The 26,542-nt window shown below is 46.3% G+C and overlaps 1 protein-coding gene across 7 annotated transcripts in view; it reads left to right on the plus strand.

Moving 5' to 3' along the window:
• The window catches only part of LOC119163329 (transmembrane protein adipocyte-associated 1 homolog), a 148,384-nt gene extending 127,854 nt beyond the window's left edge, over positions 1-20,530 (plus strand). For 5 of the 7 annotated variants that reach the window (XR_012885952.1, XM_075872988.1, XM_037415306.2 and 2 more), the window contains one exon: positions 14,468-20,530. Coding sequence is in view for 2 of the 7 variants with exons in the window: in XM_037415306.2 (XP_037271203.2) it covers positions 14,468-14,632 (165 nt within the window). In the remaining 5 variants the exon portion in view is untranslated. Of the gene's footprint in view, positions 1-5,314; positions 13,222-14,467 lie in introns of all 7 variants that reach the window. The other 2 variants (XR_012885953.1, XR_012885955.1) reach the window with 1 other exon arrangement.
• Positions 20,531-26,542: the final 6,012 nt, after the last annotated feature.

Genomic DNA, 26,542 nt, shown 5'->3' on the forward strand with positions numbered 1-26,542 from the left:
GCAGCCACAAGGGTTTGGGCAAATATTCTGCTTTATCCGTGTTGTCCATCTCAACTTCAAAATATCCACGGCTAGCATCGAGTGTAATGAAGTGCTTTGCCCCACCTAGGTTGGATACTAACAGTGAAATGGAGGGAAGAGGGTACGCGTCCTTCTTCGTAACCTCATTCAGCCTGCGGTAGTCTACACAAGTGTCGTCTTTCTTTGGAACTAGAACTATCAAGAAACCCCGTGGGCTGTTTGACCTCTCAACTACGCCTGTGTCGATGAGTTTGTCCAAGGCTGCGCCAAGTGCATTCTGTTTAGCCAAGCTGATCGGTCGGGGATTGCAGTTCGAAGGTCATGCATCACCCGTGTCAATTCTGTGCTTGACCAACGTGGTGCGACCGGGGCAATCAGTGAACATCACGTTGTACTGGTGCAACAGCGACGACAGCAAAAGAGAGTGCAATGACCATTCCTATAGTGCAGCACATTATTCTGGCAAGGTTACTCGCTTTCTCGGCACACTTTTCTCCTCGCGTACTCACGGTTTTCCCTGCGATCGGAATCTCTTTGTCAATGTGGGAGCATTCGACAAAAACTTTAGCACATCTCCGTTGCACACTTGATAACCGCCGTTTGCAGTGTCAGCAACTTGGCGAGGAAGTCTCGACCCAGGATCAGCAACATTGACAGCCCAGTAAGATGCACGAAACATTGTCGCCTCACGGGTCTTTCCCAGCAAATCACTAGCCTAGCAATGCCGCTCGATTGTGCTGTGCCTGTAGCAAGGCGGAAGATGGTGTTGCTTTGTCTCAAGCGGATATTGTTCTCGCGGAGATGGTGCAACACATCGTCGCCAAATAAAGAAGCGCTTGTCCCAGTATCCAAAAGTGCTACAAACTTCTTTCGACCTATCTTGACTCGACTAGCGGTGGGGGTGAGTTTACAGCATCACCTGCATGGCAGACTGAGGTGCAAGGGATCTAAACACATTGGTGAAATTACTGATTGCCACGCAGTGTCCGATGTGGTTAACAGACGGTTCCATCCATGTCCTGAACTGCGTGTGTGCTCCTGACCCGGCGTGCGGCCGCTTTCGCGGCCTATGTGCCCCTGCGCACCACACTGATAGCAAGGACTGCAGAAACCACGCCGGTTCGATCGCAAGTCACCTCAATCCAGTGGGCCTTGCTGCAGGTTGCACCGCTCGTCAGGCCTCGTGTTGACCACGAGCTCCTGCCGTGGAATGTCACGTGTGGGGGCATCATGGCCTGTACGGAGCGCGTAAGTATAGGGATCTAAAGCGGGGTCTGACAACTCCCAACCGCACGGTACGTGCTCATCAGCACACCATGCTGAGGCGTTACACCTAAATGTCTCTAAAGCTACTGGACCACCATTCCACGCACAGCGAGGCTTGATTGACTGCGCTGAGGGTGGAGGTGGTTGATACGCTCGCGCAGCAAGGATGTCCTCTTGTATGCGCTTTGCCTCGGTTGCGACTTCTTCTAGGTCTGCGAACTTGCGTCCCCTAAAGCGCATCACGAAAGTTGGGTGCACTTGTTGCGTAACGCACTCGACTTTTTCTACATTGGTAGCGTGAGGGTTAGCGAGACGACACAGTTTGTCCATCACCCATAAGTACTACAGCAAAGATTCGTCCGGATTCTGGGTGCGTAGCTCCAACTCCCTTCGCAAACGCCACTCATAATTAGCCGGAAGGAATTCGCCGCGGAACTCTTTTACTGTGCAGGCCGGATGTCCGGTAAGTCAGAACCATCGAACCGCTTTGTCTGTGAGCGACACTGGGAGCACACGCTCGAGAAGTTCGGCTTCAGAAAGCCCCGTTGCTTGCCGATAGTGGAACAACTGGTCGAGATACTCGTTAGAGCTCTTGCAGTCGTGGTAGCCAGTGTAGGTAGGCATGTTTACCTTGACACGTGGTCGCACATTCTGCACGGGGGCTTGTGCTCTGTTCTGCAGGGCACTGGGCAGGCTTTGCATAACTGACAGCGCATTCTGCAAGAGTATCTCGCTCGATTGCAAACTATTGCCCGAAGACTCGCCTACACATGCGGCATGTGTTGGATCAACTTGTGGCAGCGCCTCTCTGTTGGCGTCGTGAAGTGACGGAGCGCCATGCGTGGCACTTTTTGTCGTAGGCCTAATCTCTGCTAACGCGGTCTATGCAACATCCTGGTCATCTCGCATAAAACAGTCAAAATATACGCTGTCGGAATGTCCAAACAATGCCCCCAAGTTAGACAAAGCATGGACACTGCAATGCAACATCGAACAACAAGAACAAATCTTGGAATTTCGACATGCCATTTGTCTTACGTTTGGAGGAGCATCGGTAGTCGCTCTCGACCACAAAACTCGCCGCATTGCGAAATTCGTTACATCGGGTGCCAGATGTAGGGCGTCTGTCCTATGTACGGCTGACGCTGAAGCCTAGCTAGTGTTCCAGTCGCACACAGTCGCACCGTGCAAGATTAACGTCCCCTTTTCGTAGCTTGAGTAATCGCACCTACACGGGTTCGGGCAAATAAGGCAACAGACTATGTCAACAAAACACCACTTTATTGCTACGTTAGCAATAATGCGTAAATGTCGCGTAGAGGGACTTCCACTCTAGGCAGATAACAAAGGGTAGACGCTTACGCCTTTGGTCGTCGATGTCCTTGGCTTGCAGGCGATTCCGGGGGTCGTCCTTCCTGCTTGGTGGCCGGTGCAACAGAGAGCATCGGATTGTTGGCACACTCGTTTTCTTCACCGTCCCGGTTTCCCCCTCTCTGATGAGGGTTTGTTTTTCGCGGAGGAAGGGGAACCCGTTCCGTGAGCCGGCAAAGGGGAATAGCGCGCACCGGCCCTGGGGTGACCTGTCCCTTCGCAAGAGGCTTTCATTGACTCGTTTCTCAAAAAACAGACATATCTTCATAACTTTCCACGTCACTCCACGTACCGTAATGTAGCCACTACAGCCGAACAGCTATCAGCACTGCATGCTGTAAAGAATGTCTTCAGACAAACGAACATTCAGCCGTGCTGCGCAACATTCTTCGATTTGCCTATCGTGAAGCTAAGCATAAATGCCCATGTGGATCACACCTGGCACAATTTGGTGCTGTTCGCGCACATCAAGCCGCTCGTCACGCATCTTAATTGCGAAATTGGCGCAATGTGGTGGCATACCATCGCTCATGAAAACTATGCCACGCAGTCGGCCACAAATACAGAAAAAGTGGTCTCGGGCATCCTAAACACCGTTAGAACAATCAATGTTGTAGTCAATCGACAAAGAAGGCTCCCCCCTGGCTTGCACATGTCCCCAACTGATTCCCTCTCTCTTGTTGAAAGTATGCTTGGAAGAGCGCTCATTATGACCATCGTTTGTTTGCAGATTGCACGTTGACGAGCGGCATTGCCACATGGATTTTTCACTGCTCACGGACTATCTAACTACACTGTGCGGTGGCTTCTATAAGTCCACACTGCAATGCATAACTGAGAAACAGACCAGATGTAGTCATCTTAGGTCTCGGCACATGCGCAGCGAACCCTAAAGCCTCCTTGCAGGACGTCCAGTTTCAGAATCAAAGGGGTAGTATCCAAGTAGGGGCAATTGTGGTGGAGAGAAGGTGTGACGCCTTCTTTTGCTCTCCTCCTACCTAATCTGTCCTCATATCCCCAACCGTGTGGCAGGCGAGGTATTGACAGGCTGCATTGAAAAAGAGCTCCCCTCTTTTTGCTTCGATTGCTTACCACCCCCCATTCATTGCAGTGTACTTGGTACCCATTTTTAATATTTGGAAAACTAGAATTAAATGCTCATCCAAAAAGTATTTGCAAGATATCGGTCGGTGCTAATGCCTCTAATAATCACCGAGTACAATGGAGCGTCATTTGGAGTGAGCTGTGGGGATTATTGAATGCACTACCTATGCAGGAAATTACAAATAGTATGTTTTCATTTATGAGTGTTTTCATCTTTCTTCAATTGTGTGACAGCTGGCTTTTTTGTTAGAATTTTTTTTTTTTGATGACAATGCGATGCCTGTCATTTGCAGAAATCGTATGTGCGGTGCTTGCTTCATCACTAATGTTTCACTTTAATGCATACCTTGTGCTGTGTAGTGAGCCCAACGGGTGATACTCTTTCTTGCTAAGAAATTGATTAGTATTTGCTCTCTGGATGTTGACCTTGCCTTCTTGTTTACATCGCAGCAGCTCTTTCAGCAAGCAAACTCGTAAGAATTTTCACTAAAAATATTGGGATGTTCTGCCTTAAGTGATCTTTAAATTTCGTTCTGACTGCTTCAAACCTGGCTCAAAACGCTGTTTCTCCTGCTTTAAACCTGCTTCAAAACAGACTTTTTCCTTCTGCAAATCATGAACTGACTGGACCACCACTTTGAATTTTAAAAAAGAGGTAAAATGTGCCTGTGGCAGTACTTTCGTTCACTTACAACAGACTAGAAGATTACGAAGTTTCAAAAAGTTCTCAAGTGCCCTAGCAGGTGACAAATGACACCACCACTCACTTGTTATAGTGAAGCAACGTATTACTGCAATCCCAGGGTTTGTTAGCATGTTTAGATGCCCAAGAAGCACTCCAGGAGTTAAGCTCCAGACAAAATTATGCATGCAAGATTGTGTGATTTTGCTTTGTTCTTCTAAATATTTGGGTGATATTACCATGGGAAGTATCAACTTTTAATAACACTGTGCTATTGTTGTTATGGACCATTGATTTAATATTGTCAGCCTGAAGCACAGATACATGTATAGCAGTATCTTGAGAATTACATCATGCATGGCTTGGACTCCCAAGGAGCATGCTGACTTGCTCTCACTCATTTCGCGTGGTGGATTGCTCACTTGCACGGGGCTTTCTCATGTTGGTCTTACTAGTAGGTAACAGGGAAGCTTTACTCGAGGGGTCCATCTTGTGGACACTTGGGCGGAGCGCATACTTGTAAAGGCGGAGCGCATACTTGTAAAGGCGGCAGGCCATGGCGTCTTGATACTCTTAACCACATCGATGCACTGAACCCGCCAGTGTAAAGAAAAAGAAAGCGGACAAAAAATACACAGTAACAAGATACTGAAATAAATTTTGACAAGTTTGAACTTGCTTATGTTTAGTAATGATGCATTAAATGCAAACTGACCTTCCAAGTGTGTTAGGCGGGCAGCCACATTTTATTCAATTTGAGGCCGAACGTAATCGGAGTTCATGCACGGCATCCGAGATGTGCATCCAAAAGGGTATCTTTGAGGTATCTTCATCGCGGGGATGCACGTTCCGCCCCTCTTATTTATGCAGAGAGTTGTGAAGGCACCGTGATGTCAAAATGACGCTGCAGAAGACTAACTGGAAAAGGGGCGTGCTCCTCGCTCAGCCCCGGCAAATGGGGGGTGGCTGAGGTGGACACATCCAGAATTGCACACCGTCTCTGTTGGCCAGCCACCCTCCCAGCGAGATTGGAGCCCATTTTTCAAAGCTAGCAACGCACCTTAGAAATTCATGTATGCACCAATGCCTGTGAACTACAAAGGAAGCAGTTTTGAACAGCAAGTGTGGTGCATTAAATAAGAGCCTACTATGTAAAGCAATCTGACTGCCTGCATGGCATAGTGTTGAGAGTTTTTCTTATGGTCGTGCTACGTACCATTTCTTGTGAATGCCTGTGGCAGTTGAAAAAATAACTTCTGCTTGGTGTGCAAACAGCATACACCAATATGTCAGAATAATTTATGGTCTTAGTTTCACTTATGCCTCATGACTTTTCTGGGTCAGCTTCTGTTTGAGGGTGGCTTCACCATATGGTGACCCCGCTACTAACTACAGCGAATGATCACCACGGGTTCACGCTTAGCGAGCCACAGGGCCGCGACTCCGCCACCTACTCGCGTATAGCGCACCGCTCCGCGTGCGCTCAACTAATAAGGCGTTTAGCGCGGCGCGGCAAAACAGACAGTGTTCAAATACAAAACACACAACACTTTATTGCCTTTGGTGGCACCCCGAACAACAGTACAACATCCGCTCCCGGGGCGCGGGGAGCAAAGGCACCCGCACGCGGACGTTCACAATGAGGGGAAACCGCGAGCACGTCGCAGCTGGCAATGACGAGCTTTGACATGCCAGTCGGGAAAAGGTCCCTCGCGGCTATGCTGCGCACTCTCGCGATGGCCACTGGGCTTGGTCGCGAGTGTTAGGGCAAACCTCGTACGCGTAGGCCTACGGCAAGTGCAGCTCGGTGTGGTACGTTCACTTCAAGCACTAGGCACCACTGTGGACTTAGCGTACGGTAACAAAGCTGGCACTCAAGTAAACACGTCTGCCGAGGTGCCAAAGGCCACCCTAGGCAGGCTACAGTCTAGCGATTCCTAAAGGGGACGGGGGCGAAGGAAAAAACGTGCTTACTCAACGCCGACCGCAAAGGAGAGAGAGCCACTCCCTCGCCGCGCACGTAACACGTGTTGCGCCCGCACGTGGCGCCACCTAACGTCATGCGCCGTTACCAGAGCAGAAAAAGCAAAAGGGTGTGGTCGTGCGGCGGAATGCCCGGGAAATGGTCGCGGGCACGTCTCAGATCCCTACATCCTTCTCTCCTTAATTCACCCTATATACCGGTCTGCAAAAGCAGCTGGTCATCGCCCATGCATGCAAAGACGTCATGCGATGGGCAACAGCTAGCTTCAGCCTCGCTCTGCAACTAAAAAAAAAAAAAAGAAAACACAACAATACACTTAAGAAATACAATGGCGCCGCGGAAGAGGGGTAACAGGACTTCATGATGCTCACACAAGAGCGCGTCCACGGCTCGGAGGGGAACCGTCACGTAATGTTTGACTTGGGTGACTGCGTGGATGCGAGAGTGCAAGGGGAGAGTTCTGGTTGAGGCCCTCATGCGAGGAACGGGCTCACCTTCGCCTCGTCGATGTTGACGACAGCCCTGTGAGTCCAACGAACGCCGCCTCGGTGGAGGTTCGGATGGACCTCGCTGCTTCAGCCAGTCCTTCTGCTGGAATCATGGTCGCCAAATCCACTAGCTGCAAGGCGTCCTGTGGCGTCGTTCGAGTCGTGCACAGCGTCTGCGACAGCTGGCCTTGTGCAGGAGCCGTGATAGAAAAGCCAGCAGAGCTTATCAGGGACGGTCGGGAGCAGGACACAACCGGGCTGCCGAACGACCGCAGATCTCCGAACACCTCCAGAGTCCAAGGTGCTGTAGGGGTCGGTGACTTCTTAAGTTGTGGTCGCCACACACATAGACCTCCGATGGTCGAGTCTCTTGGTCTCTCTCTTGAATTGGCGAGCGAACCGTCACGCCACGCTCTTAGAGTGAACAGACACAGCAGACGCAATCGGTACAAACAAAATAACATGCATACATTTATTTAATTTAGACGACGATATCGTCCGCCGAATGATACATCGGCTGTAATTAACACGCTAGGACATTGTTACACAATAAAACGACAAACACACAACATGAGAGCACACAAAAGGCGGCGTCACTGACGCTTCACTCACCACGTGGGCCCACCGCAGGCGGTCCGCGGTGCCGTCCACGGCCAACCCACCGCGAGAGACAACCGTTCGCGGCAGCCGCCACGCGCAGAAAAGGCTCGCTCAACTCTCGCCTGCCACCAAGGCCTGCCTTCCGCCACGGTTGGTGGAAGGCAGGCCTCCACCAACAGTGGTACTCAACTCGAGCACAACACCATCTATCGCCCGGCGGTCGTAGCTCGAAATGCGGCCTTGGGGCGATACACGTGTGCCACACGGTGCAGACAACTTTACAGGGGGGTGTCAGCACCCCCACATTCTCCCAACCTTAAATCAAACCATATCCCGAAAACAAGGATCAGCTACACAAGCTTTAACAACAACAACAAAAAAGACATCGCATGTCCATAATGTCTTTGCACCACGACACCGCCACTAATCGACACTGCTGCACTGTCCGGCTCGACTTCACCTCTGTACCGGCCCCGCAACAGCAACATTGCCGTCGGTGCGACGAACCATTGCTAGCGCCGACACGTCTTCCAGTTGCGACCAGCACTCACGAGGGCGCCGGACTGCAGGCAGTTGCACAGGGCCCAGGCATCTCCATCGCCCGACCTCACGACCGCATTCCTGGCCAGCGACGCTGACAATGTGCAGAAGACAGCCGGCCGTGGATGACATCCCTCCCGCTGAATACATCAACAACAACAAAAAAAAAGAACTCGAAAGAAAACAATCGAGCAGGTCCTAGGGAAGGGAGCTTCGGGCTTTTCAGCCAGTGGTACGATGGTCAGTACTGCTAGCTAATACATCGGTGGCAGCTGAGACGCCCATCAAAAATAAAATAAAGGTAACTTTTCTTAATTTATGCATTGCAAGATAAAAACAAAGTGAGGGAAGGAGAGCCCAACACCTCAACGCCACGATCCACCTAGTTGTGCCACGTGCGACAGGCGGCTGCGCAGAGCCTTAGGCCTAATGAGTCGCTCGGCAACAACCGGCATTCACCAAGCACCCTGCCTAGGCGCAGAAGAGGCAGCCGCAAGGAGACGTCCACTCTGTGAGGTGGCCCTATCGCTCGCCGCACACAGCAGCTTACCGAGCGATCGGCGTCCCCCGCCCCGGGGGGTGTCACGACGCCCCGGCGTCGAGCCGCAATACAAGTCAGCAACGACGCCCGGCTCCTTGAGCCCAAAGAGATATAAGAAGCTTTTTACAGAAAATCGCACCACCCACAAGGCTTCTGTGCTCACTCGCTTCGGGCCTGGCCTACAAACCACGTTCTCTAGGTCTTGCTCACCCCAGTATGCAGACCGCATGGCTCTCGTCCCACTTCAACAACGGTTTTGAAAACTAACACCAACAAAAAAAAAAAACACTTGCGAGCAAAAAAAAAATAAAAACACAACCTGCCGACAAATTCAAACACGTCACAAAACCAATCTCCTCACTTCTCAACAGAGCACGCCGCCGACGCTAGCAAAGAAGTCCCCTCTAGACCTACTCTACTCCGGTGCTAACAAAAAAGTGTACCGAACCGCAAAAACTGTCGTCCGATACTCCAAGAGCCCCATGTTTGGCAGCCAGTGTGGGGTGTCGAATTGGCGAGCGAACCGTCACGCCACGCTCTTAGAGCGCAGCATAGCCGCGAGAGACCTTTTCCCGACCGGCGTGTCAAGGCTCGCCATTGAAAGCTGCGACGTGCTCGCGGTTTCCGCTCATTGTGAACGTCCGCATGCGGGTGCCTTTGCTCCCCGCGTCCCGGGAGCGGACGTTGTACTGTTGTTCGGGGTGCCGCCAAAGGCAATAAAGTGTTGTGTGTTTTGTATTTGAACACTGTCTGTTTTGCCACGCCGTGCTAAATGCCTTATTAGTTGAGCATACGCGTAGCGGTGCGCTACACGCGAGTAGGTGGCGGAATTGCGGCCCTGTGGCTCGCTAAGCGTGAACCCGCGGTGATCATTCGCTGCAGTTAATAGCGGGATCACCATACTGGCACCCAACGTGGGGCCATCTATCGCCACGCACCGTTACCAAATCAGAAAAAGGAAAAGGGTGTGGCCGTGCGGCGGAATGCCCGCGAAATGGTCGCAGGCGCGCCTCAGATCCCCATAACCACATAACTTTTTTTGTTTGCTGGAACCCATCTACTATCATATAACAGAACCTGGAAGCATAAGAAAAATTTGTTCTGTTGAATGTGAAGAGCTTTGTTTACTGAGTGATGTGATGAACTTAAGTGTGAATTGAATCTTTTTTGGGGCTATTGTTCTAGTTGAAGCAACTCCGCTTAATAAGAATAATAGAAAGCTGAGCTAGCATGCATTCTGAAAAAGAAGGAGGTCGAGACTAACAACTCAAGATGAGGCACGAAAATTTATCTGTGCATGCCCATATGATATGCGAATTCATCAATCTGGCATGCATGGTGGTCTACATGAATGATAACTGTTAAGACTTTCGATTTTATGGTAATGCAAGTTAATCTGGGGTTGGCTCATGCATGCACTACCACAATGTGCCATTCCTCAATCATCAGACTCATCTTTTCGTTCCTGCGCTAGTACAAAACTGTGCATTCATTGAATTTCGGCGTGCGTTTACACTCTATGCAACGTAAAGAAAGATTCGACTGTGAGCCTCTGGTAAGCGTGTTCCAATAACTTCTGCTTAATACAACGTCCTGTTCCTACGTAAAAGAGGCCGCAGCCTAAAGGGGCCTTATATACTACACTTGTATGGCAATAAGTGAGTTCGTGTGTCTCAAGAAACAAATTTTGGTTTACATTTTGTCTTTTACTCTCTCGCTCTGTGGAGTTTCTATGAAGTTTTCACTGAATTTCTTCAAATGTCTTTAAAGTCGATGTTGGTAGATTGAAAGGACAGCGTTCATCTACGAAAAATCAGGTGTTTGTAGTGGTTCTGTGGTGGCACCGGTTCTTAGTGATTTGTATGTCAGCAAGATAGACAAACATTTAGAAGGCAATGTTGCCATTAAGGTTTTTTGTTATGTAGATGACCACTTGATTTTTTGTAGCAGTCAGGACTTTGAACCCGTGGTAACGTCAGTGAGCAAATGTTTTGTATAATTGGAGGAGAGCTGAACATTATTGAGGAATTGCCTCAAAATAGTGGTATACAATTTCTAGACATAGCCTTAATGTTTAAGAAGAACCATGCACTCTGGCAGCATTCTCCAAGATCTATCTTCAAAACTGCTATAAAATTCTCATTGAAGCACTCAAATGTTGTGAAAAATGGTATAGCCATGTCTTGCCTTAAGTCAACCCTCATGAACTTGTGTGAACACAAAATGAGTCATAGCTTCACCGCACAGGTGACACGTTGTTGGGGTCTCGAGACGCCTGTTCTCAGAACGAACTCGGCAGACGTGGTCGGGTAGACCGAAACATTGTGTGCTATAATTCAACTACTTTTACAAAAGTCGATAATACCAGCGGAATAAGAAACGTCACTAGTTACATGCTAAAACAACCTTATACAATATTCCAGTGCACTCAATCAACATAACAAATACAAGGTAACACGAATGCGGCATCGTCGATGTTCAACTCATTGTGAGGGACCCACGGGATACAAACCGCCATTGCAGCATTGCGGACCCCTGTCAGGAGACGACCATCCATGCCAACCGCCACTCACCAAAAGAGAAAGTCCACAATCTTTTCTGTGTGGTCACCTGTGTGGCTGCTGGGTGTCACTGCTCGCGCTACTGATGATGATGGTGAACTCGCGCGAGCACTGTGCTACTTACTACTGTGCACTTGCCAAACCTAATTGTGACCTACCAGCGAGACATGTGTGCACCACGAGGTACAAATTTTTTTACAGAAGGTGATAATCATTCAACTGTATATATCAAAGTGGCTGAGAATCGGTGGCATCGTAAGCCTGGTCGTCAGTTCAACGAATCCTCTGGCTTGTTCAGGTCCCCACACAAAAGTCACATTTTTTCAGTAGTTCCGTGAGCGGGCATGTGATGTCAGGGAAATTCTGCACAAATCTACAAAAGTAAGAACAAATACCCACAAAGCTTCGAACGTCGTTCGTAGAAGTTGGCACAGGGAAATCTCTGACGGCGCGGACTTTCTCAGGATCGGGACGAACACCAGAAGAATTGACAAGGTGTCCAAGGACAGTGAGCTGCTGGCAGCCGAAGTGACATTTCAACCAGTTTAGTTGGATCTCTGCTTTGCGGAAAACCGAAAGAATTAGACCTAGCAGGATGTGCACAGTCTTCTCGTCTGTTGTATCTATGGCACTGATATTTTTCCTGGGATTCACTCGAACTTCTTGAATCAGAGCAGGGGGAAGTTTGAAAAAAAGTCATGAAGCTTCTGTTTGAAGATAGTGTTCAGGCTTACCGTGACGTCCACAGGCTAATAAGCAACTTGTAGTCACAAGGCTGCTGTATGCTGTGGTCTCTTCACTCGAGGACGATGCCACCGACTTCTGTCTTGGCCATAGATGCTTAGTAAGCAGAAAGGCATCAGAGTCATCCGACCTAGCATCAGACTCGGAATCGGTAGCTTCTGATGCCACTGAAGAACTGAGCCGCTTCCTCGCTGTGGCAGGCCTACACCTGCCGCTAGACAAGTCTACCACCATCTCCTCCATAGCGAGCCTTCCAGGTAGGGCCCCCAGCAAAGCAGACATCTTGAGGACTAGTACAAGCAGTGCTGGGTGCCAAAGATGCACGATGGCACACAAAAAATAGAAAAAATTACAGCAGCCTAGGAAACTGACAACTGAACGATAAAACTTCGTCATCGTTTCCTGCGGAGCCAAATCATGTGAGGGAAATGAGTAGATGAATAAGAATGGAGGGGAGCACATTTGGCAAGCATTCTGAAATTATAAATGGTAGGCTACCCTTATCTCTCAAGAAGAAGGTATGCAGTAGCTGCATCTTACCGGCAATTACATGACAGAACAAAAACCTGGATGCTTACAAAAAAGGCTCAAGTTAAATTGATGTAGCGAGCTATAGAAAGGCAGATGATAGGTGTAACTTTAACAGACAAGAAGAGAGCAGTGTGTCAGAAAAGTTTGCAAACAAGGGTTGACGATTTCGGAGTTCAAATCCAAAAGAAGAAACCAACATGGACCAAGCTTGTAGCGCAAAGGCAGGGTAATTCATTAAAGAAGGCAAGCACGTGAGAGGGAGACAGAAAGTTGGGTGGGCAGACAAGATTAAGAAGTTTGCAGGTATAATGTGGCATAATAAATTTATACACCATACATTTCAAGAACATTGGTTCAAGAACATTGGTTCAAGAACGTCAGTACTATTGAACATTATGTAGTATTGAGTAATCCCGACACCAAAATATTGTTTCTAAATTTTTTATGTTTTCCTGACTTTACATTTTATTGCATTCTAAAACCACAATAAAGCAGTTTTACCATCTCAGATATTTTTTCAGAAAAATTCGACACTCAATGTGTTAATGAGCATTTTTATACATAGTTTGGAAGACAGTAGAGCTGCTTCCTGGACGATAAATGCCACCTATGAGCAGCTTGCAGAAATTGACGTGCATATCATTACTATTGCATCTCATTGACGTTAACATAAATTTTGGTCAATTTTTATGGTAATGCTGTTCGCAGGGCAGTTCAAGCCACTTGTGTTCATGTGACGATTTGTCTTGCCTAATTGCCACTGCTGTGCTTTACACTGTTCAGATTTGGTAAGTTCAATTGATAATGCCGTGTACTAGCGGCATGTAAAAATTTAATGAGGGTGTTCATGATGCTTAGGAAAGCTTTGTAATGTAGTCATTACTGAAACTTATTAATATTCAGTACTCTTTCATTTTGGTAAGTTTTGCTGATATTGCTCTTGTTTGCAGCACAACTAATTTCAATTACTAGCAGCCTGTTAAAATGAACAATCGTCTAGCTGTGTGCATGATGCCTTGTGAAATAGCTGTTCCCATCTCTCTCCTGCAGGCAAAAATAAAATAAGGAAACCTGTTTGGAGTCTTGGGTTTAACCGCGAAGCTGTTCTTAGTCGAGGTTTCCAATGATGGCGTAGCGCTGATCACATGACCTAGAAGTGAGCCTCAGTGGGAGAGTGGTGAGGGTTTAACCAATGACAGATGCTAGGGTCGGGTTCGGCAGAGGAGTCCAGTCATTCTTTGAGCAGTTGGTTGAGTGTCTCAGTAGAGTATATAGGAGGGCATTGGCCGTTAGGGAGCTTGCACAGTCATAATGGATGAAACTCCTCCCGATGAACCCACCCAACGTGAGCGTCAGCAAGAGCCGACACGAACGTGTCGTCACCGAGCCAAATGCGACATTCACGCGAAAGAGATTGAAGCTAAGCACCAACGAAGGGAAAACTCGGAAAAGCAGAGAAGCACGATATCTTGGAGAGGAGTGGCATCGGCTTCGCTAGGGTGCCTCGATGTACATGCCCCCGCTCAGGAAGCGGCCACCTTTTGTACTGTTTTCTCCACTATTGTAGTGCCTGCAGCATCTTTGCTCAGCTGTAGGGCTCACGTGCCACTTTTTTGGTCAGGTATGCCTGGATGTCGCGCTTCTCAGTGCAACAACCATCCGCGTTAAGCTAGTAAGCCACTTCCTGCCACCGCGAAACCGGTATACAGTAGGAGCGATAATGGCAGCCGCTGTAGCAGACGATGCAGATGTCTTCACTCTGAGCGGAGGATGCTCGCATTGAGGCACTCTAGGCTTCCCTGTTTTGACAGTATTTGCGGAGTAGAGCTGGCTGGAGTTCTCGCAAAACTACAGGAGGAAATTGCTGTTAGTTTATATAACCCATGACTTTTATTACCTTGTGAGTGCATGCAAGTTGAGGTGGTCACTGTTGCTTACCAGGCTCTCTCAAGTGAGGAGTGGTGAGTTGCCATAAAACGGTCTTGCATGTAGCTGAGAGGTGTGCTGTTTTTTTGTTTTTTTTTTTTTGTGCAGAACAATTCGCTCTACGACAGCACCCACTTCGATGCAGCCAATGTGAACCCCTTGTATGCTCAGTCACTCCAGTCACCAGACAGTGTCGTTGACTACTGTGGTGCTGCCACGTCACAGCGACCGGCCTGTAATGTTGCTCTATCCCAGCAGCCACCTGCACGATAAGATGCCCTCATGGAAGAAGAGTGGACCAGCTTTGGTGCTTCTTCTAGTGTGCTTGTATCTGTGTGGCTGTATGGTATGTGCCGTCTGTATAATTCACATACTTGGCCAGCACTTCGAGAGATCTACTTCAAGAACAATGTGCATGAATGTGCGCAAGCAGTGTATGCCTTTGTCACAACGACTGCAACATGCACACTCTGTAAAAGGCCACTTCTACTGTCTGTGTATTGTGTGGCTTCCGTCCTTTTACAGTAAACTGTCAGTTCTCTAGAGCATGTTCTGTGTGTTCTACAACAGAGCACAACAGGAGAGATTATGATGTGCCCTGCACTGTGGTCATAGTAGCAGTACATTTGCCATCTTCTAGCCATTTGTTAGAGGAGGATCCCTTATGGAGCAATTAGCAAGTTTTCACTTGTGCACACCACTACACCGACGTGTGCAAAACTGGGATGGCGTTATACCCCTGTCTCACGGCAAGTATGTCATTTACAGCAAATGTCATTCATTTGTAATGTTATTTGTTTGCTGTGATATGGGGAAAGTGACATTTTCATTCGAATGAGTTCCTGAAACAATTCACAGTCGATTTCAGACTGAATGCGTAGTTACGACTCCAGGAACTTGTAGAGAGATGGCAGTTAACTTAAGTGTATGCATAGAGTTTCATAGAATAATACCTGGAGGGGAATCTGGTGCTAGTGTCTATGCGGGCTCCTTCAGCGGCGCTTGTACTCCCATGGGAATTATGGGAAGTACAGGCTTCAGATCTGCTTCAGATGGATCGCATTCTTGAGATTCGCGATGCTTGGTTGTTGAGTGTAAAACAAAGTAATATAAAGTTATATTGGAATTAAACTTGCGTCATTCTTTTGTACGCAAACTTTATTGCAAAAAGTATTTGTGGCTTTGTAGTAGAAGAGAAACCTCGACAAATATAACCACCACGGTATGCATTACCGTGTCACTGCGTTCCAGATTTGGCATCAAGATATAATGAATTATTTTCTACAGCATTTGAAACAAACATTCTTGTTCTGCCCTCGAAAGGATGCATTATCTATTTATTAAAATAACAGTATAATATGAAGTGTGAAACACTTAACGTTTCGTCTGCTGCGATGCCAGGTGCGTCTGTCCAAGTGGTCTGCCACCAATGTACCTCCCTCTTTGTTGTGAAGTCAAGTCGGAAGAGCGTGACAGTGCGTCTACTTAGCTTCGCTGTCGTTATGCAGTTTGGCAAGACGCGCTTACTAAAAAACATGAACTCTATGTAATACTCTGCACTGGCATGAGATGTTACATCTATGCGTAGCGGTGAGTGGACGACACTTCACTTAAACTGTCAAATGCAACTCGTAAAGCTCTGTAGCCACAGCTAACCTCAGACCTTGTGGTCTTTAGCCTTTTTGAACATCAAAGGCGCTGCTTCAGTGCTTTGCACCGCACACCACAATACCCACGCTGCTGAAGAACGAAACTGAAACTGTAGAAAAGTATTCATAGATAGTTTGCTAGCTAACACAAGCCAATCCGAAGCCTGTACTTCCCCTAATTCCCATGGGGGTACATGATTGCAGTGCCAAGTTCCGCTCTAGGTATTATTGTATGAAACTTTACGAGTATATGTAACTTTTGTAATTTGTAAATATATATTATTCTTTACTATATTACTGGTTTGATGATGTAATAGCACACGCAAAAGGGCAAAAATTTCTTTAAAGAAAGGCTGCTCTTAACTACAGCGGCTGAACACTGGCTATGCTGTGCTATGTTCTCGTTGTTGCCTGTATCACGGGTGTTGAATGTCTGATTGAATGTGTTTTGGTGATCAAGGTGGTGACCACACGAAACGTCTTATTTCTGCAGCTGGGGAGTTGGTCGTGCACCCCCGCTTCAGTTCACTATATTGTCCGCCGTGTTTGTTTTCGAATGGATCTTGGCTTGACTTCATTTGTGTTGTGCAGCTGCAGCAAGTTGCTTAAAACAGCTGCGTTTACATTCTAGGAGCACCTTTTTAGTGATAAGTGATTTTTTATAATGCGTTACATGGAAGTTTTAATACAAATTTCTCCAAAGCCATGGCTCAGGAAGGTTCAGGTCATGGTCATCATTTTAAAACGGCACTTGTTTTTGTCGTGTTACACCACACAAGTAAAATGACATTTGGTCCACGTAATGTCATTCGCTGTAAATGGCATTCGATTTGCCTCATGACAGGGATATAAGGTACTGTAAATACTTGTGTTATGGCTGCAGCTGTTTAAAAACTGTTCCTACAAACTAGGCCTGTTAAACAGTCTCCCAAAAAGCGTGTTTAAAGAATACCTATCTTTTAGGTGCACCCTTGATTTTTGAGGATATTAGCAGTGTTATTAATTGTGTGCGGCGAGGATTTGGAAAGTCTTTTTTTATATTTCTTCGTAGCATCCGACCGTGCAGTTGGAAGCTTAATGTGAAAGAGTGAAAAGTTTATTTAAGATGCCTGGCAATATTAAAGGGTGCGGGATGATGAGCACCCATTGCAGAGGTGATGGCCCTGAGTCCTCAGACACAGACTTCTCAGTGCAAGACAGTTCACAATCAGTTGAATATGTTTGTGGCGATGCTGCTCATAAGCAAGTACACGCAAAAAGGAAATGGCTTTAAGACAAGCAATGCTTGCTGCTGAACGGAAAAGGCCTACTTTTGCACTGTGTAACAGAGAGCAACGGCTAGACTATTTCAAACACAATGCCGTACGTGAAAGTGTACAAGGGAAAGACATGCCTTTTGGAGCATTTAAAGCCAGCAACGAATGCATGTGACTCTTAATGAAGTGAAAAATCCTGCCTCAAAACTGGAAAAGTCTGTTGCTTATTTCTTTTCTCTTTGCACCCTCTCCCAGCAAACACCAGTATTTCTAAATACAGGCAAGCATCACTAAAAGGGAACACACGCATAAAAAAAAAAGTATTTGTCCATGTAATGACTGAACCCGCGATTTTCACCCCCAATCTCAGAAAAAGGAAAAAAAAACACGGCCATTGTTGGAGTAAACGGTATTAATCACAGAAGTGTACTTAAGGGGAGATGCGGGTCGAAAAACGCGAGTTTTCTTCAAAATTTTCGATTTCTTATTTTCACCTGTTTTGATAAAATTATTACCTCTGCTGTTCTGAAAAAAAAAAAAATACGTGCTGAGACCTACCTGGACATGCTTTAAAATTGTATCTAAAGAGCACAAGGTGCCTGTTAAAAGGTCCAAAGTGTGCAGTCTTCGAGCGCCTTGCCGCCGATAATGCACCGCCGCTCACCATTGTCGATTGTGGGAGCAAAGAGTCGGGCCTCAATCTTCAAATAACGACAGTTTCTCACGCTGACAGGACACAATAAATAATAAGAAGTAGCATTCTTTTGCACGTTTTTCAAGTGCCACGACTGGCTTATCACATAGTATGGATCGGAGACCGCCATTGGCCGCTGCGTGCCTGTATGTGCTGTGAAGCCTACTTGCAGGTTCCATGTCTTGTCGAACAGCACAGCTTAACAATGCTTTTCTCGTGTATTTGTCTCTGTTATGAATGAAAAAATTCATTGCTCAGGCGTGAAGGTCGTTATGGCGATGCGCTCTGTAGGAATAGGCTACGAGCAGCTGGTCCGATTTGCAGCAGTTGTTGGCTCGCAAAAGCCAATGCATCAAAATGACATCGGCACTGTTGTGTCCCTCGACACTGGACTTAGCTTAGATTTCGCAGTCCTGTCGAACTTCTTTCTAGCTTGTAGTCGGCACAAAGCTCTGCCAGATGGAGTGGAAGAAGTTTTACAAGCGTTTTGTGGCCCTGTCTGTGAGCAAAATATCTGTGAGGAGTCAGCTCGAAAAAGCCGAGAAAAACAAACTCATGGTGCTGGCGTATTTTAGTAGCAGTGGCCACTACAAGAAAGGTTGTTCTTTTTGATGTGCAAATTTCGACGTATTTATAGACATCTTCCATAAATGAAAACTCAATTTTAACTTTAAAACATGTTTTTTTTTAAACAAAAATTTTGCCTTTTTTTTTTAATGTGCCTCTCCTTTTTCAAGCACTTTCTAGTGCTCGGATCTGCATGAAATTTTGCCCAAATTTTTTCCAAAGTATGACAAATACAATTATCTAGTTCAAATTTCAATATTTTATTTTAAAATAGGAAAATGTATGTAAACCTTTACTAGGGTAGATTAAATATAGACTGTTTTACATCTATTAATTTTTCATGTCTATTATGTATTTTGTATGTGATTCTTAATTAGTTGTTTGTATTCTGCACTTTAGTTAAAAGATTATAAACTATGAATGGGAAAACAATATGGAAGTTTAGGGATGAAAAGAGGAGTGCAATAGGGTTAGGGTTTTCACTTTGACATTTTGCAGAGCTAGAAGTAAGCAACTTGCAAGAAAATTAATTATACATTTGAAGTCAGCATAAAAAATTTCATAAACAGCTCAAGTTTCATTGCTCTGGGGCAAATATTAAAAAAAGTGTCTTCGAGTAGCATCTCCCCTTAACATTGGTTGGGAACTACGTCTCCATATTTTGCATTTTAGTTTGCTTTTTGCATAAGGCCAGAAGTATTGGCGTTAGTTGCCAAAAAAACTGAATAGTCCCTGGAAGCATCAGGTTCATCCAAATCAATCCTGGCTTGCAAAATTGTTTGAATTGCTTTTTGCATAGCAGCTGTAGATTTTAAGATTGAGATGGCCGACAGCGTGGAGTGTAACGACTACGCCATCAATAAGACTATTGAATACCTCTTATGTTACTGCCCAGCATACACAAAGGAAGGGCTTCACCTGCGCAGTATTCTAAATCAACTGGACAGAAGTGATTTCACTGTCGAGAAAGTATTGGGACCATGGCACTGCCCATCCTGATTCCGAAAGGCAACGAAAGCGCTGTTGCGTTCTTTCAAAGACACCGGCCTGTTTCATCATTTGCGATGAGAAACGTACAACTGTTACGCGTCGGCCCAGTCGGTGACCTCTTCTCCTCCTCTTCCCTTTCCTAGTACAAGGTTGCCTACAGGGGCTTAGCCCTGGTTAACCTCCCCGCTTTTCTTCTTATTTTCTCTCTCTCACACACAATCATTGGTGCTTGGTAACCCTCTGTTACCCCACTGTGATTCCTGGACATTCTTTCGAGTCTTGGAAATTTGCTTGTGCTAATAGCTCTCTATTTCAAGAAACTTCAGTTCGTAAGGATTTTGTATGGAGTACATATTCAGACTTGTAGAGCTTCTAGTATTGCTGCATTGTTCTCGCTGGAATTATTACTGGATGTCCATATAGTTAATTTCTAATATAACTTCATGCCTAATCAAGTATTACTGCACTTTTTGTGAATAAGTGTACATAATACAACAGGTCCCAAAACAAGAACACCAAAGGGGCTCCTACTGATGGTATGTGTGCAAATATAATATGATGCCAAAAGTTAGCAATGGGGCCATTAAAATACTTCCAACGCTGCTAGTCATGTTTCATAAGAGTTATCAGCCGAAATTGGGTGATGTTACATTGAGCCACATTTGATGCCCTGTTGTTTGAGCATAAAGTTTACTTGGACAGGGCTTGTCAGGGCCCTGGTTATGTGGGAACTGAAAGGATGCTAGGTTGTATGAGCATAGCCAGTAATTCTTTAGCGAGGCGGGGGCGGGGGACTAGTTAACTATAGTTTATGCATGTTTATGCTTGTATGTGTGCATGTGTATAATATACACATAGAAAATTTGTAGAGGAGGTTAAACCCTCATCTACCACCACCCTTGATGACACCAGGAAAGGCATCTAATCTGGCCTGAACAGACCTGACTATATTGTATGAAACTTTGGCAATCAAACGTGTAATGCAAAGAAAATAAAAGCTGCTGTTTTAAGCTCATTGGCATGATATAACATCACAACAAGCACACGTTCAGTAGCTTGAATTTCTTGGGTTTTATTGTTCTGCTTTTTCCAAGGATTTTGCATTTCTTAATACTTAAGGCACAGATACCCAACAGCCAGAATTCATGGTTGTAGCTGATATATTATTAAAACTGATATCGTTGATTCAATGTGTGTGTGTGCGTGTGTGTGTGTATGTTTTTTGGTGAATGTGGTTGTTTCGTCAGCATTGAATATTTACTAAAGACCACTGGAACCTCAAACTTCCCAGAAATAAAAAAAAAGAAAAATTAACAGTGATATCTGAACCCAGAAATATGCCCGAAAACTAACTTGCTTTGCTCCTAAACACCCCCTTTTGATACACCCAGACTGCTCCAAAGCACACCTTTTGATGCTACAGGGCTACTCCAAAAGACTGAAGTTTGCATCTACCCTTGCAGAAGTGCAAAAAATGATGCCTCAAACATTTCTTGCTAGGTACTTCGTTCTTTTTTTTTTCTATTAATTATTTCCCAGTGACAACAATGACATGCTAAGGACGTTCACAGGACACTCCTGACTGAATATCGGATATCCACTGCATTTCCGAAACAACCTTGGTAGACATCCGTTGCAAGTTAATTTGGCTGCACTTTCCTGAACCCATGGTTACCCCTGCAAGTCCCAAACACGTCTCGTAGGACACACTGTGTACATGACGGGGAGATTAAGGGTTGTCTTTTATTCGGGGTGTTTTCTGAAAGCAGTCTTTTATAGTATTTTTATTTTTTACTCTCTGAAGTTGAAATTTCGGATGTTGAAATCATGAATAAGTTTTCCTGTGCTTTCAGGTGCTAATTTAATAAGTTCTTCTGCACATGTACTAAAATTACTGAAATTAGACTAAAGCACATACAATTTTTTTACCAAAGCGCATTTTTGAAAAGAACTAATCATATCAGCACCTAAAAGCATAGGAAAACTTATGCATGCTATGAACTTCTGAAATCGTAAAAATTGCAATAAATGAAACTAGACAGATGGCAACATATAATGCTAAATGTCCACTTAAGCTAGACAAAACTGAGCCAAGTGTATTGCATACACATTTTTTTATTTAAGAACAAAGCACAAAACAGATACATTACGCACTGTGACTAGATGTTGCTTACATGTATAAGCATGTTTAAGTTTACATATAAACCGGAATTGAATATTAAAGAAATATGAATAGACAAGTATGGCAGGTACTACAAACGAGAGACAAAAAATCTGTGATATAACAAAACAGTACATGACACGTTCATTAAATATGTGCGTATCAGAGGATTATCATATTTAGCAGGGTTGTGCCTATCGATGTCTTCAACTGATGCCCTGACGTCTTTATGTTGCCTTAAAGGTGACCTGTTAGACTAGGAGGTTTCATTTAAGCAAATGCAAAGAAAGCAAACTCCTCTAAAAAATGCTATTTTTCTACTACATGCATCCCATTCACAGGAAAAGTGTCAGAGAAAGCAAAAGTTATTAAAAGTAACTGAGAACAATAAAATCTAAGCTCGTTGTCAATCGTTTATAATGAAAAAATGAAGTTCTCTACACAACAACGTATTCCCTTACGATTCACTGCTCAGACAGCCAAGGTGTTCTGGCACTGAGCATGAGAAGGTGGGACTAAGTCATAGCTGATAGAGCCACATTTTGATGGAGGCATAACAACTACAATAATATTAATCATATGCCATAATATGATTATGAGGTTGCCGTAGCGGAGGGCTCTGGTAATTTTCACCATTTGGTGCTGTTTAAGGTGCACAGATATGGCACATGTGCCTTTAGCAATTTACCTCCTCCCGAATGGGACTGCCACCCAAGACCTTGAAGTTAGCTGCCAAGTGCTGTAACCTCTACACCATTGCAGAAAGCATGAATAGTACCATTATGCCTTCGTGCTTTTGTTGTAAAGCATATCGTACTACCCCAGAGGGTAAAAGTCAATATTGTCACGCGCGTCCCGCGAAAAAGACGAAGGCCACAGCGCATACGCGCATCTGCACGCTTTCTACAGCCTTCCATAAGTCCCTGGGCATCCCCAGTGGTATTGGTTAAAAAGAAAGACGGCAGCTTGCGTTTCTGTATAGATTACCGCAAGTTAAACCAAGTCACGAAGAAAGACGTCTACCAACTGCCACGCATAGATGACTCTCTTGATCGGCTGGGGCATGCACGCTATTTCTCATCGATGGACCTGCGAAGTGGCTATTGGCAAATAGGGGTCGACGAGAGAGACCATGAGAAAACTGCCTTCGTGACGCCTGACGGTCTTTATGAATTTAAAGTGCTTCCATTCAGGTTATGCTTAACGCCAGCCACTTTTCAGCGTTTAATGGACACTGTGCTATCAGGACTGAAGTGGCAGACATGCTTGGTCTATTTAGACGACGTTGTCATCTTCTCAGCTACATTCGAGGAACACCTAAGTCTATTATTCGCAGGTCTACAAGTTATACGTTTGGCTGGCCTGACTTTAAAGCCAGAGAAGTGCCATTTCGGTTTCAACGAACTTTACTTCTTAGGCCACGTGGTCAGCCACGAAAGTGTTCGACCTGACCCGGGCAAAATCGACGCTGTCGCAAAGTTTCCCGCACCGCATGACAAAAGAGCAGTGAGACGCCTCTTAGGCCTCTGCGCTTATTACCGACGATTCATCGCCAACTTTTCGTCTATTGCGGCGCCTCTGACGCTGCTCACACGAGAGAATGTCCCCTTTCTTTGGAGCAAAAAGGAACAAACAGCGTTCAACGAATTACGCCAACGCCTCCAAACACCTCCGGTTCTTGCGTACTTTGACCAGGAAGTGCCAACAGCACTTCGCACCGACGCAAGCAATGTAGGCCTGGGCGTCGTACTGATACAATGGCAAGATAACTCCGAGAAAGTGATAGCCTATGCCAGCAGAGCTCTCTCTCGCACGGAAAAGAACTACTCGACTACTGAGAAAGAGTGCCTCGCCGTGGTTTGGGCGGTTCTCAAATTTCGACCGTATCTGTACGGCCGCTCATTCAAGGTCGTCAGTGATCACCACTCGCTTTGCTGGCTCACTAATTTGAAAGACCCATCCGGCCGTTTAGCACGCTGGAGCCTTCGGCTTCAGGAGTTTGATATGACCATTATTTATAAATCGGGGAAGAAGCACACTGACGCAGACTGTCTCTCGCGGTCACCCGTCGAGCCTGCCGCTATTAATGACGAGTTTATGGACGCCGCATTCTTGGGAGTCATCAACGCGGCCACTATCTCACAAGAGCAGCGCAGTGACCCTGACCTGCTTTCGCTTATCGATTTCTTAGAAGGACGACGGTAAGACGTGCCGCGAATTTTTGCGAGAGGAGTGCCATCTTTTTGTTTAAGGAACGACGTCCTATACAAGAAAAACTTTTCTCCCACCAGCAACCCATACTTGCTCATCGTCCCTGCATCACTGCGAAAAGAAATTCTGGAAGCCTGCCATGATGAAGTCACCTCTGGTCATCTCTGTTACACTCGAACATTGTCCCGTCTGCAAAACACTTACTACTGGCCTAACCTACCTGCTGCTGTGAAACATCACGACCAAACATGTGCCGACTGTCAAAGACGCAAAGCACCACCCGGCAGGCCGGCAGGCTTATTACATTCCGTTCAAGTACCAGCAAAGCCATTCGCCCAAATCGGAATGGATTTCCTGGGCCCATTCCCAACTTCTACCACAGGGAACAGATGGATCATTGTCGCCACTGATTACTTGTTTCGCTACACAGAAACTAAAGCCATGCCGAGGGCCACAGCAGCAGAAGCGGCTCATTTCATCATAGAAAACGTCCTTCAGCATGGTGCTCCAACAGTTCTCATCACGGATAGAGGAACTGCGTTCGTGGCAGAACTTTTGGAGTCGGTTCTCAGGCTCAGTGGTACAGCTCACCGGAGAACAACGGCGTACCACCCACAAACGAACGGACTAACAGAGCGGCTTCATAAGACCGTCGCAGACATGCTCTGCATGTATGTCGACACAGAACACAAGAACTGGGACGAAATCTTGCCTTATGTGACCTTCGCCTATAATACTGCCCGGCAGGAAACTACCGCAATGACGCCGTTTAGTTTAATACACGGACGCGAAGTCACTACAACGTTGGACGCTACGCTGCCGCACGGATGTGATGACACTCACGCTGACGCCGAAGAATTTGGTCAGCGCGCCGAAGAAGCCCGACAGCTAGCCCGCGTGCGTATTTGTCACCAGCAACACAAAGATGCGAAACGGTACGACCTACGACATAAATTGGTAACCTACAAACCAGGCGACAAGGTATGGGTCTGGATCCCAATATGTCGAAGCGGACTTTCAAGAAAACTATTACGACGATACTTTGGCCCATATCGAGTCACCCAACGATTGAACGACATCAACTACGAAGTTATTCCCGACGGCGATTGCAGTTCCAGTCGCCGAAACTGCTCACCCGAAATCGTGCATGTCATCCGGATAAAACCCTACTTGTCCAGCTAACTCTCGTTTGTCCTGTGTGTGCCGGTGCATATGTGCGTTTTTATAAGTAGAGGGCCTTGGCTGCGCATCGGGACGATGCCATTTTTGGAGGGAGGCAAATGTCACGTGCGTCCCGCGAAAAAGACGAAGGCGACAGCGCATATGCGCATCTGCACGCTTTTATGCAGAACGCAACAACGAGAAAGATGAGGAACTCTCTCTCGCGCGGTTAACAAAAAGACCGACCCGCTGCTGTTTTCTCAGCGTCTTCGAGTACGACCTCTCTCTTGACGTCGCGACAATATAAAGCCCTCCACTATGACACATATATCAGAATAGTTTTTGAAAGTAAGGCTATAGTATAATGTTCAAAACTATGTTCTTTGACAAAAGGTGGAGAGCAGTAAGTAATGTGGCTCTTCACAGTGGGGGCTAGCAGCAGCAATTTTTGCGCTAAATTTAAGAAGCCTACTAAGAATGGCACGGAAGCAGAATATTTGCACAATTAATGCAAAAATGACTTTCCCATGTTTGTGGTAGTACACGTAGTTGGCCACATAAAGCACATTTTGCTCACTGAAAGCTGGTCGCCATAGAAACACATTACCAATATTATAAATCTGTAAAACAACAGATCTGGTTTTGTGCAACTGTAAGAGGAAACCAATTGAAACACACAAAAACATTTAACAATGTCATTGGAGATCGCAAAGCGCTAGAACACATCTCTGTTGTGCACAGAGCAGAAGGAAAACCCAAACACAATATTAGAATCCTGGCATGCTGCAAAGGTGAGATATAGATTAATTTGCACCACTTATCTTTTTTGCACGCACGCACGCACACACACACACACACACACAGTGCGATTGAGGCTAGCCCGCCGCCTTTTTGCGGGCTTTGACGCCTATTTCTGTCGTTTTAATGTCTCGATACGACTCTCCTCCACAGTCTGCCGCGCTGGGAGAGCGGGGAGTGACGTTTAACTCCTCTCAACCGGTAGCGGATGTCGACTGTGGTGCTGTGCGCAAAGTCGTCTCTCGGGATGTTTTGTGCGCGCGCCTCGGGAGTAAGTCGGATCTCTCCGGGAAGACTGAGGGTGAGCACGTATTTTTTTTCCGTCCATCAACTCCTATTGTTTGGGACTCTTCAGACTTCCCTAACGGCGCCCGCGGCGAACGCTCACTTTTTGTTGCCCCTTTGCGAACGCTGGGCTGAAGAGTGGTGCGGTGTCTTAGTGCGTGGCCAGGCTACGTCGACCCGTATCTCTCTGAAGCCAACACGAGCGCATTCGCCTTCGCTCGGGCAACCGGGCCTTTGTCCCGATGTCACCGTGAATCACTTCTACCACGGATACGTGCTCGCGGCACCCCTGTGTAGTACTTTTCACCCGTGGCGTAGATAAGCCCATTTGCTTTCCATCTGCACCTTTGCAACGGGCTCTGTACTGCGTGTTGGTGTTGCCTCAGGCAAAATGTTGCGACTTTGAGCAGT

Source organism: Rhipicephalus microplus, chromosome 9 (genome assembly GCF_043290135.1).
Source record: "Rhipicephalus microplus isolate Deutch F79 chromosome 9, USDA_Rmic, whole genome shotgun sequence".
NCBI lineage: Eukaryota > Metazoa > Arthropoda > Arachnida > Ixodida > Ixodidae > Rhipicephalus > Rhipicephalus microplus.